The sequence below is a fragment of the Schistocerca piceifrons genome, chromosome 2, assembly GCF_021461385.2.
Source record: "Schistocerca piceifrons isolate TAMUIC-IGC-003096 chromosome 2, iqSchPice1.1, whole genome shotgun sequence".
Classification (NCBI taxonomy): domain Eukaryota; kingdom Metazoa; phylum Arthropoda; class Insecta; order Orthoptera; family Acrididae; genus Schistocerca; species Schistocerca piceifrons.
The window spans coordinates 292,740,509-292,753,909 of NC_060139.1; the positions used below are offsets into that span (position 1 = coordinate 292,740,509).

General features: G+C 38.4%; 1 protein-coding gene across 1 annotated transcript in view; it reads right to left on the reverse strand.

Moving 5' to 3' along the window:
* The window catches only part of LOC124777808 (probable ubiquitin carboxyl-terminal hydrolase FAF-X), a 301,616-nt gene that overhangs the window by 187,104 nt on the left and 101,111 nt on the right, over positions 1-13,401 (reverse strand). The window contains exons 9-13 of the mRNA XM_047253324.1: positions 13,066-13,323; positions 12,846-12,944; positions 11,289-11,563; positions 808-908; positions 604-704 (exon numbers count right to left, since the gene is read on the reverse strand). Coding sequence (XP_047109280.1) covers positions 604-704; positions 808-908; positions 11,289-11,563; positions 12,846-12,944; positions 13,066-13,323 — 834 coding nt within the window. The remainder of the gene's footprint in view (positions 1-603; positions 705-807; positions 909-11,288; positions 11,564-12,845; positions 12,945-13,065; positions 13,324-13,401) is intronic.

The window sequence follows — 13,401 nt, forward strand, 5'->3', positions numbered from 1 at the left end:
CACATCCAAACAAGAGGAGACAAACTTGTAGGGCACAGCCTATGACACAACATCACTGGAACAATAGCAGAAGGAGCTATTGAGGGAAGAAATCAGCAGGGGCGACCAAGGATATCATACACGCAGCAGATCATGAATTACATTGGCTGTAACACATACGTGGAAATGAAGAAGGCAGACAGAAGAGAGGAATGGCGCTCTGCTGCAAACCAACCCCAGGGTTGAACACTACAAGAAGAAAAGAAGACCAGGTATACTTTTCATTCCAATTGATCCATAGTGGGGAGATATTCTGGGATTTGGAACATAGCAGAAAACAGGAACACACAGTAAATATTTACAAAAAATGAATTTATGCTAATGTACCTTCCACAGATCCCAAATAAAATTGCCCTTGCTGGTGTGGCATAGGTATTATTTTTAGATAAAAAATAATGCGCGCGCGCACACACACACACCCACACACACACACACCCACACACACACACACACACACACCCACACACAGATTTGATATATAAAAGTACGCATGACAAATCTGGACTTTCATTTACTTTATTGATAGTTCACAATACAATACTACATAAAGATGTACACACGTACCTTTAACAAAAACCGAAGGAAATTTAATCGCTCTTGCACCTGCTGATTGTGGTTATATCTCCCGTCTGGATAATAATTATTTGGATCAATATCTGGGTTCTCTGTGGAAGTAGAAAATGACAAAAGGTAAAGAATTGAGAATGCTATCTAAAAAAATCAAGTATAAATTCTGATTTAAGATTCATGTATCAATTGTCTTCTTACCCTTAACAGTATTCCTTATCTTCTCCATGTATGTTGTTAAGCTGTTTGTAACCAAAATTACCAGACTATGTTGACTTTGTAGTCTCTCTATAACTTCTTGCCTGTTGAAACAAAATTTGTACATTCAGAAAGTAGGAGCCAGAAGAGAATGGACTTAACTAAAATCTTAAGTCAGTTGTACATAACAGACATGCTTGTTTACGGTGGGGGAAAGGTGGGTGTATGGGGGATGATGAAGGGGGAGGGGGAGGAGGAGGAGGAGGAGGAGGACGGCGACAATTACCAACTCATGCTTCAGGAAGAAGCAAGTAAACATTTAATACAGAAATAATTATTTTGCATGTGATACATTAGCTATACAATTCACCACCGCCAAATGCTTTATGAAAGGGAAGAGCTTAGCTGCACTTATGAATTAAGGTATACATTGGTGGTCTATAATGAAAGAAGGTAGCGCTCGCATGTTGGTAAAGTATGCCCACCCCCTACACTGCCAAGAAAGTGCAGTTAAGAACAGTGGTGATACCCTTATGCAAGCGATGCGTACACTGAAAGAAAAGGAGACCCATGTGCACTGAAGCACCAAATAAATGGTATAGGCATGAGTATTCATATACAGAGATATGTAAACAGGCAGAATATGGTGCTGCAGTCACCAACACCTGTGTGTTCTAGTCGTCACATAAGCGATGGGACACAGCATCTTCGACATAGTGATGAAGTGGCGATTTTCCTGTATGACCATTTCAAAAGTGTACTGTGAATATCAGGAACCTAGTAAAACATCAAATCTCCAACAACGCTGTGGCTGGAAAGATCCTGCAAGAATGGAACCAATGAAGACTGCAGAGAATCGCTCAAAATGACAGAAGTGCAAACCTCCCACAAATAAATGAAGATTTCAATGCTGGGCCATTAACAAGTGTCAGTGTGCAAACTATTCAAGGGATCATCATCAATATGGGCTTTTGAAGCTGAAGGCCCACTCATGTACCGATGATGACTCTACAACAAAAAGCTTTACCTGTAGCCTGTGCCCACCACCACCACCACCACCACCACCACCACCACCGACAATGGGCTGTTGATGACTGGAAACATGTTGCCTGGTCAGATGAGTCCCATTTCAAATTGTATCAAGCAGATGAACATGTATGGGTATGGAGATAATCTCATGAATCTACGGATCCTGCATGTCAGCAGGGGACTGTACAAGCTGGTGGAGGCTACGTAATAGTGTGGGGCGTGTGCGGTTGGAGTGATATGGGACCCCTAATATGTCTAGATACGACTGACAGGTGACACGTCCGAGCATCCTGTCTGATCACCTGCATCCGTTCATGTCCGTTGTGCATTCTGACGGATTTTGGCAATTCCAGCATGACAATGCGACACCCCAAACATCCAGTATTGCTACAGAGTGGCTCCAGGAACATCCTTCTGAGTTTAAACACTTCCGCTGGGCACCAAATTCCCCAAACATGAATATTATTGAGCACATCTGGGATGCCTCGCAACGTGCAGTTCAGACGAGGTCTACACCCTTATGTACTGTTACAGATTTCTGGGCAGCCCTGCAAGATTCACGGTGTCAGTTCCCTCCAGCGCTACTTCAGACATTAGTTGAGTCCTTGCCATGTCGTGTTGTGGCACTTCTGCATGTTAGTGAGGGGCCCTACATGATATCATGCTGGGGTGTCATGTTTCTTTGGCCCTTCAGTGTATATGTCCCACTGTTACGTGAATGAAAACTATACAGGGACTTGCTGGTCTATCACAGACAGCAATTTGTTCACCTTGATGTGTGGTCTTAAATTCGAAGACTGGTCCGAGGCAGTTCTTAATGCTAGTCCACCCTATAAAAGCCTAATCAGCACTTCATAACTATTGCAAGCCTCATCTACCTGAACTTGTTTGGTGTATCTGAGCCTTTGTCTCCCTCTATTACAACCCCCTCCCCATCCCCCACTTCCCTCCCTTATCAAACGGAAAATTCCCTGATGTTTCAGGAAGTGTCCTATCAACTGAGTTGTTCTTTTACTGAAGTGCCATGACTCTTTTCCCCTAATCCAACTGTTGTTGTTGTGGTCTTCAGTCCTGAGACTGGTTTGAAGCAGCTCTCCATGCTACTCTATCCTGTGCAAGCTTCTTCATCTCCCAGTACCTACTGCAACCTACATCCTTCTGAATCTGCTTAGTGTATTCATCTCTTGGTCTCCCTCTACGATTTTTACCCTCCACGGTGCCCTCCAATGCTAAATTTGTGATCCCTTGATGCCTCAAAACATGTCCTACCAACCGATCCCTTCTAGTCAAGTTGTGCCACAAACTTCTCTTCTCCCCAATCCTATTCAATACCTCCTCATTAGTTCCGTGATCTACCCACCTTATCTTCAGCATTCTTCTGTAGCACCACATTTCGAAAGCTTCTATTCTCTTCTTGTCCAAACTAGTTATCGTCCATGTTTCACTTCCATACATGGCTACACTCCATACAAATACTTTCAAAAACGACTTCCTGACACTTAAATCTATACTCGATGATAACAAATTTCTCTTCTTCAGAAACGATTTCCTTGCCATTGCCAGTCTACATTTTATATTCTCTCTACTTCGGCCATCATCAGTTATTTTACTCCCTAAATAGCAGAACTCCTTTACTACTTTAAGTGTCTCATTTCCTAATTTAATTCCCTTAGCATCACCCGACTTAATTTGACTACATTCCATTATCCTCGTTTTGCCTTTGTTGATGTTCATCTTATATCCTCCCTTCAAGACACTGTCCATCCCATTCAACTGCTCTTCCAAGTCCTTTGCTGTCTCTGACAGAATTACAATGTCATCGGCGAACCTCAAAGTTTTTATTTCTTCTCCATGAATTTTAATACCTACTCCAAATTTTTCTTTTGTTTCCTTTACTGCTTGCTCAGTATACAGATTGAATAACATCGGGGAGAGGCTACAACCCTGTCTCACTCCTTTCTCAACCACTGCTCCCCTTTCATGCCCCTCAACTGCCATCTGGTTTCTGTACAAATTGTAAATAGCCTTTCGCTCCCTGTATTTTACCCCTGCCACCTTCAGTATTTGAAAGAGAGTATTCCAGTCAACACTGTCAAAAGCTTTCTCCAAGTCTACAAATGCTAGAAACGTAGGTTTGCCTTTCCTTAATCTAGCTTCTAAGGTAAGCCGTACGGTCAGTATTGCCTCACGTGTTCCAACATTTCTACGGAATCCAAACTGATCTTCCCCAAGGTCCGCTTCTACCAGTTTTTCCATTCGTCTGTAAAGAATTCACATTGGTATTTTGCAGCTGTGACTTATTAAACTGATTGTTCGGTAATTTTCACATCTGTCAACACCTGCTTTCTTTGGGATTGGAATTATATATTCTTCTTGAAGTCTGAGGGTAATTCGCCTGTTTCATACATCTTGCTCACCACATGGTAGAGTTTTGTCATGACTGGCTCTCCCGAGGCCATCAGTAGTTCTAATGGAATGTTGTCTACTCCCGGGGCCTTGTTTCGACTCAGGTCTTTCAGTGCTCTGTCAAACTCTTCACGCAGTATCGTATCTCCCATTTCGTCTTCATTTACATCCTCTTCCATTTCCATAATATTGTCCTGAAGTACATCGCCCTTGTATAAACCCTCTATATACTCCTTACACCTTTCTGCCTTCCCTTCTTTGCTTAGAACTGGGTTTCCATCTGAGCTCTTGATATTCATAAAAGTGGTTCTCTTCTCTCCAAAGGTCTCTCTAATTTTCCTGTAGGCAGTATCTATCCTACCCCTAGTGAGATAAGCCTCTAAATCCTTACATTTGTCCTCTAGCCATGCCTGCTTAGCCATTTTGCACTTCCTGTCTATCTCATTTTTGAGACGTCTGTATTCCTTTTTGCCTGCTTCATTTACTGCATTTTTATATTTTCTCCTTTCATCAGTTAAATTCAATATTTCTTCTGTTACCCAAGGATTTCTACTAGCCCTCGTCTTTTTACCTACTTGATCGTCTGCTGCCTTCACTACTTCACATCCCTCAGAGCTACCCATTCTTCTTCTACTGTATTTCTTTCCCCCATTCCTGTCAATTGTTCCCTTATGCTCTCCCTGAAACTCTCTACAACCTCTGGTTCATTCAGTTTATCCAGGTCCCATCTCCTTAAACTCCCACCTTTTTGCAGTTTCTTCAGTTTCAATCTGCAGTTCATAATCAATAGATTGTGGTCAGAATCCACATCTGCCCCAGGAAATGTCTTACAATTTAAAACCTGGTTCCTAAATCTCTGTATTACCATTATATAATATATCTGATACCTTTTAGTATCTCCAGGATTCTTCCAGGTATACAACCTTCTTTTATGATTCTTGAACCAATCCAACTGATTATCTCCTAATTAGTTATTCAGCTTGCTCATCTAACCTTCTGTAACATTAAATTTCAAAAGCTTCATTTTGCTTCTCGTTTATCACTCTTGTTTCACTTCTAAATGAGGTTACACTCTAAACAAACAAATTCGGAAAAGTCTTACTACTTCAATAGGAAACATAATGAAAATGAATGCTCCAAAACTAGCTGCAATAAGGTAACACATTTTTAATATTTTACATGACATGACTGCATCAGCCTACTGCAATTATCAAGCGACATCTACCTGGAAGTGACGACCATACTGCATCTATACTAAATTTTTTTTTCTATCATCTTTTGGTAAGTACAATACTTTTTGTTGTTACGAAATGTAAAAATATACGTTTTTGTCAAATATTTGACAGTTCAAGTTTGAAAGTTCTTTACTACATCCTATCCAAAGGCCTCACCTTCAGCCCCACTCCCAGATTCAACCAAACAGCCCTTGTCAAAGATTTACTGTCCTACACCCGTACTCTCTGCTGGAAATATCACTTTGCCACGAAGAAAAATGGGCTTGTGTCTGTGTATGTGCGGATAGATGTGTGTGTGTGCGCGAGTGTATACCTGTCCTTTTTTCCCCCTAAGGTAAGTCTTTCCGCTCCCGGGATTGGAATGACTCCTTACCCTCTCCCTTAAAACCCACATCCTTTCGTCTTTCCCTCTCGTTCCCTCTTTCTGATGAGGCAACAGTTTGTTGTGAAAGCTTGAATTTCATGTGTATGTTTGTGTGTCTATCGACCTGCCAGCACTTTCGTTCGGTAAGTCACATCATCTGTGTTTTTAGATGTATTTTTCCCACGTGGAATGTTTCCCTCTATTATATTCATATCCTTACTACGATATTATATGTTTCAGAGCCTCCTACAATAGCATTGTAGTAAAGAACTGTCAAAATATCTGACAAATGTTTCAAAACAATGAACAGTATTATGCTTACCAAGAAATGACAGAAAACATTTATTATAGATGCAGTATGGTCATCATATCCAACTAGACATCACTTGATAACGGCAGTAAACTGAAATAGGCCTGTTGTGTAAAATATATGTAAAGTAAGACTTCCTAAATTTAGATTTTTATTCAATGTTAACTACTGTCACTTTATCAAAAATGTTTTTCTCACTGTTGCCACTCTGCATAAATATCCTCTCTACTTCGAATATTGTCAGTTATTTTGTTTCTGAGACGGAAAAATTCATCTGCTAGTGTCTCAATCCTAATGTAATTTCCTTAGCATCACCTGATTTAATTCAATTGCATTCCATTACCCTCATTGGTTAATGTTTATATTACAACCTCTTTTCAAGACGCTTTCTGTTTCATTCAACTGCTCTTCTACCAAGGAGTAGTCCCAAGTGCTGGGATTGACTTTCTGAAACCATTTATAAAGTGATTTAAGTTAAGATCCAAGATACCAAATCCTGCAGCCATTCACCATTGTTGGTCCTCATTTGTAAGTAACTGACAAAAAAATATTTCTGAATGTCATGTGATGCCTACATCTGTAAAAAAATAAAAACATTCATCAGTCTGGTCGTGTGGTGTAATGGTTACTGTATAGTTCTCACATGCAAAAGTCTGTGGGTTCAAATCTCATCAGATGCTTTGAAATTTTTTAATTTTAAATCTTTATCAAAATGACATTGATCTATACTTTTATTCAGGTAATTGGTTTACATGCTTTCTTTTTTGTTTTTATTCCTTTGTCACATCATACTAATCATTATATCTGTTTCATTTACTCAATTTATTTTCCTATATTTTTTTCCACTTGGAATCTTTGTTCGCATAATTTTAATTACAATTATGTATTAACTTTGATTTACTTTCTTACGTTTTGTCAACTTAAATTTTTGTGCATTTATTGCCTTCATTATTTCTGTTCTTCCTTTTGCTGGAATTTCATTTTTATTATAATCCCTTCTATCATTTATATCTTCACCTGAATGATTTTACCTGTAGCATAACACCGAGCTTTCTTAAATATTTATATGATGATTACCATCCACAAAAAATTATTTTAATGGAAAATACATTTTCAATACCGTTGCACAGATAATATTGAAAGATTATTTCGTAATCTTAAACATGGCTGTGAAACAGCAACTGTGTAGTCCAAAATAGATTGAAAAATCAGCCATCAGTTGCAAATAAAGGTTTATTATCCCTTGACCATGGTTTTGATATTTGTAGAAGTATCTTCTTCAGAAGTACTGGCATTAAAATGTACACAACAGTTACAAAATATTTTTTTTTAATAGAAAAATATTTGAGAAGTAAACGTAGTCACTTATTACAGCACATGATGCAATAGGTTTCACACGATTAAATATTTGTGTATGTTACACATATCTTATGTCAGTGACTAAGGCCAACTGCTACGAATATACGGACTGAGGCAACCAACAAAATTAGGCTACACAGAGTGCTAAATACACGAGCGTAAGAACTGTGCCTTGGTTGTGTTTATAATGAATTAAGTATGAAAATTCCTGTACAAGGCTATTAAAAATATAAAAAATTACAGGTGTACATTCCGTATAAAATTATTAATACATTTGCTGACAGAGTACTATTGTAAATAAATTCAGGGTGCAGGAGATAAGAGTTTTCTTTCCAAAAGATCACTGTTACAAATGCAATAGGGAAAGAAGTGCAAGCTAAAACAGCCTCACTATAGGAAAAAACTTCTGCTTAGCACTATGGAAGCTTAAGCGATAAGAAAAATGGGAAAGCAGTGGGTGCTATACACATGCGTGTAAGCACTGTGTCTTGCTGATATTAAGTAGCATAATTTTACACTAAGGCAATATGGCAATTTCTCGTAGAAAGCCACTAACAAATGCTACAATTTTAGAAGTTTACATTAAATATAAAATCTGTAGTACATTTATGTGGCACAGTGATACTGCGCGTAGCTTTAGTGTGCAGAAGATAACAGATGACAAAGCTTACTTCTGTTACCAAAAAGGTGAAGGACATAATGAAGGGATCAAGTTGCAGCACAACATAAAATGTTACATCACAGCAAAAAGTTACATCACAACATAAAAACAGAATCTTCTATTAAACTGTACCGATACCATTTTTTGGTATATAAACTGTATCAACATGTGTTGATAAGGCCACAAAAAATGAAACCCAGTGATATGAAATGTCAGGAGCTCAATAGTAGAAAAATATATTTTGAGGAAAACAGCATGTTCCTTGATATTGTCAGATCGTATACATGTATTACGTGACCATGAGCAGTGAGCTGCAACTGATAGTTCAAAATGTTACTGTCTCACTTAGCAAGATGTTTATGAATTTCAAGTTCTTCTAATAAATTTAATTCCAGCCTTTTATTTCCTTAAGTAAAGCTATGGTTTCTTCTAATTCCCTCGGAGAAGGGCCTGAACTAAGTAAGTGTTCGTCAAATGAAGAATTATGCACATATCCCTCTTTCTTGTACAACGGATGCTCCTCATCTCTTGCTTTAATAGCTCTATCCATCTGCCCTTTATAATATCTAGGGCAATCTTTACAGACAATTTTATAGACACCTGAATTAGTGACAAGAATCTTATTCAATTTTTAATGTATGTACTAAATTTTTCTTCACACTACTGTTCATAGAGAAAGTAACTTTACAGCTATATTTTCTAGTCAGAAGACGGCTAATCCTGTAGGACACACTACCTAGAAATGTTATCGAAACAGACTTGCCATTTCCCTCATCATTACTCTTCAGTTTGTCACCTAGTACTGAAATTTTTTTTATTTGCCCTTTTTTGCTAAGTATTTGGTCAACTACATCTTGTTTTTAACCATTATTGCTAGCAATAGTCTTAAATTACTTTCTTTCTGAAAATTGTATGGGAAAAGAGGTGGTGTTAAAGCACAATTTACTGCCGAGTGGAAAAATGCAACTTTACGAGCCTGAGGGTGGGAAGAACCTGATGGAATATTATCAGAGTATGTTGTCTTACGATGAACATCGAAACTGACACTGTCATTCTGTATGTGTAATTTCAGATCAAGGAAATTTAGGTCACCATTCTCATTCTGAATTTCTTTTGTGAATAAATCTAATTCTTGGTCAGTTCCATCAAATGCAAAAATTAGGTCGTCTACATACCGTGCATAAAACTGTATTTTACTCACTAATTCTGACTGTCTTGAAAAAGCCATCTTCAAAGGAGTTAATGAAAATGTCAGTGGTGATGCCAGATAAGAGACTAGCCATCGCAAGGCCCAAGGATAGAACATACAATTTACCGTTAAAAGCAAAATAATTGTACTTGAGCATTACCTTTAAAAAACTTATCAGTTCTGTAATTTGCCTCTCAGACAAATTTTTATGCAGTAATAAGTTCTTTCCAATGATTTCAAGTGTCACGTCAATTGGGATGTTCATGTACAGGCTTGTATCATCAAAGGATAACAATCTAGTACTAGGAGTGTGTTTGACCACTTTCATTTTACTAATCAGATCTTGCCTACCCTTAAAGGAAAAATTACTGTCAAAAGTAAAAAAAATTCCTTGAGTTTACTTTGTAAATGTCTAGCTAACTTGTGGTGGGCACTCCCTATGCTATTTACGATCGGGCAGATCAGATGCTGGTTCTTGTGAAGCTTGAAATGGTTAGTGAACATGAATCCAAAGCCTCCTGTTTTAAGAAGCCAAGTGTGGCCAATGCGAAGCTGACTGAAGGTAGCAGATTCCTTATGAGAAGCACGGTGGGAAGACTGCCACATTCTGTGGTCTCCTTTATGGTTTGCAGTTTATTCAGAGAAACTAGGGCACACCAAACCGCATTCCAAGACTCCAACAACTGTCGGTGTAGATTCGACTGAAGGTCCAATTCTGGAACCCCCAACTGCAAAGTCAGCATCCTGGTAGCTACCTTGGCCAACCAGTCAGCATGTTCATTCCCTGGGATCGCAAGATGACCGATCATCCAGCATGGTGGAGGTCACTGAGGAGATCCTGAATAATCATAACCAATGGGTGCTGAGGGTAGCACTTGTCAACAGCCAACAGTCATTGCCAGTTAAGCCTCGGTGAAGGTATTAGACTGTGTCTTGCCATTTTCTTTACATATGACCAGAATCTCTCTCTATTTTCTGCCATATTTCGAGACAGCGTTTGTTGTGAAAACTATTGGAAGCATCTCAGACTGCAGTCCAAACTAAGTTTTGAGCATCGGTAAATGTCAGCAATCTTTGAGATTTGGTGTACTTGTCAATCTGGCATACTTTTTACACTGCTTCTGCAATAATGTCATGACCTGTTTTGTGTACCATGAGGGATCTGTTCAGTATCTCAATTTACTTGATAGAAAACTCTCGATAGTTATCAACACTGTTTCTTTGAATTTGAGCCACATCTGGCCAGCACGGCACTTACATAATTAGTGTAGAAGAAATAGTGTCTTTTTAGAAATGCATTAAGTGAAATTTAATCTTCTTTTTTAGAGAGAGATACTTTACGTTTACTTTTAGTGGATTTGGATGTTATGGTATTCATTTTCACTACAAGGACCTTGTGGTCACTAACTGCCGCATCTGTCATGAGACACTATTTGCACTATGTCCAGTATGTTAATTGCAACCATTTGAATTTCACACATGCTCCTGAACTAATTGCTCAAAATAATTTTCAATTAAAGCATTTAGTACAATTTTGGATTATGTTTTATGCCTACCATCATAAGATTATTTACTTAGATAGGGAATAGATAGCAGAAAGGGGAGGGGAGGGGAGGGGAGAGGGGGAAGGACATTTTCGTGGGATACGCTGTAATCAATGAATGTGTTATATCAAAGATTGCTCTCAAAATCCCAAAATACTACTTTCTCGGAGAAATAAAACTTCAAAACACATCATCTCCCACACGTATCTCAGATATTGCAAATTGTTTTAAATATTCAGAGGCAGATGGGAATAAATAATTTAAAAGTGACATTAATAAGCCCCAAAATTCACAAATCTAGAACCACAGATGGAAAGTTCAGAGACATGAGTCAGGAAACACAGCCAGTTCAATAGAAGGCTTTTGAACGACAAAGTAAGCACTTACCGATAGTACATGTGATGGCCACGCTGACTGTGATTCATATTTGGTGATGGTTCATACAGACAGCAAATTTCTCTTATCTGCTTCAATGCAGGCAATGCCCACTTGTCCCCTGTTTTCAGCTCTTCAACACATTTGTCCAGCCACACCGTTTTCTGTGCATCTCTCTCTTGCGAACAACTATAATCTAAAATTTTAACATGCGCTGTCAGTGCTTGGTCCATAATTTCTGTTGGCACATCGTCAGAATGTGCCAAATTCCAAAACAGTGTGAGCACCTGAAAAAAAAAAAAGAGCACACAATGATTAAAATACTGCTTCTGGTCATCATCATTTCACATGGTAAAGTCCTTGTAATAATATTTATCTATGCAAATATGAGAGTAATCACTTACAATAAGCATTTTCTTGGAAAGGTGCAAATGCAGGAGCAAATCATGTGGGCAGCATAACTAATGATTTAAAAAGTGTGGTGTTCTGCAGTGTCACTACAAAGGAAAATGTAATGAAAAAATAAATAAATAAATGAAATGATCATGTGGCATTGTTGGCCGAGAGGTCCCATTTGGGTTTGGCCACCAAGTTCAAGTCTTAGTTCAGTCGGTGCCACTATGGGCGACTTGCGGCCGATGATGAGGACAACACAACACCCATTCCACAAGCGGAGAAAATCTCCAACCTGGCCGGGAGTCGAACCTCGGACCAGTGCTTGGGAGGCAAGCATGTCACCGCCCAGCTAAGCAGGCAGACTATAAAGAAGCTTCCATAGGAGCTGAAAGGTGCTCCAATTCAAATTTTCCCAGTCCACACAGACTGAATACTGGTCGATTCCCAATGGTACAAGTGGTCAACACCATCCTCATTCCTTTTCTGCTTCCTTAGTTATATTTAATAACTATTTTTTTATTGCCAAATGTGTCATTTAGCAAAGACATAGCAGTATAGACGAATTGTGATTTAACAGTCTAGGATGTAAGAATTTTCGGAGCCTGCACTATGCGCAACGGGTATCTGTAACAGCATAGTTATGTGATGGATTCATTCAAGCATGTACAGCATAGTGTTAGTCCAAGCATCTACTACATATAAAACAGCTTACAGCAACTGAATAAGAATGCTGGGCTGGCCGTCTAAACATCATGCAGAAAAATGGAACCATCAATGGTTCTGAACAGTCGGAAGTACACCATTAAAGCACAAATACCATAACACTTAACGTTGTTGTCTGGTGTAGCATTTTCTTTGGTTTAGCCTACATGAAATGCTGTGATGATGTGGAAGATATGACATTTATGAATGTCTGCATGGTACAGTGAGTGGCAGTTGAAGCATGACAAACAAATGCAATGAGCCACATCAGATTCAAACAATTATAAGTTTTATTACAGCACTAGCAAGAATAAGAAATTTTACTAATTGAGTAGACTGACAGGAAGTTAGTTTCTCTCCAAAAAATATAGCTTATATGATGTTTATATATTCAATACTTCACGACTAGTCATAATGACAAAAATGCTTTCTTTAAAATAACTTCAAATAGACACATAGCTAGCTAATTACCTTATGTGCCATGACACCATCCTTATCATCTTCAGCAAGACGTCGAATTAACTCCAGCAGTTTCTCTCGCTGCTTCTTGTTAGCATTTGTCCAGCTAGACTAGAAAATTTATGTAACGGTGAGTAATCTAACTATAATATACACTCAACCTAAAAAATATAGTTCAGTATTATGAGTCTATATATTTCACATGAGGATAATTTGTCTCCACAGTACTTACCTGGAAACAGACAAAAAGGTGATCCAGTTGCTCCGGAGAAAAGTCCCATGCTAACTTGGCAAGGAGATCATGAACGTTTTTAACTATAGCCTCATGTTTCCCAGCTTGTGCAGCCCACACATTGTCCAGATCTTCTAAAGTCAATGCTCTCTCTTTGATAACAAACCTTAAAATTTTTTCTAATTTCTCAACATACTGTGGTTGATGGAGCGAGTCCCTCAGGACAATTTGCAAAACTTTATTTTCTTTTATCCATTTCTGTAACAAACCAAACCAATTTGAAACCATTAAGAGCCTTTATGCAAAAAATAAATAATAATGCAAATAAAACATTTT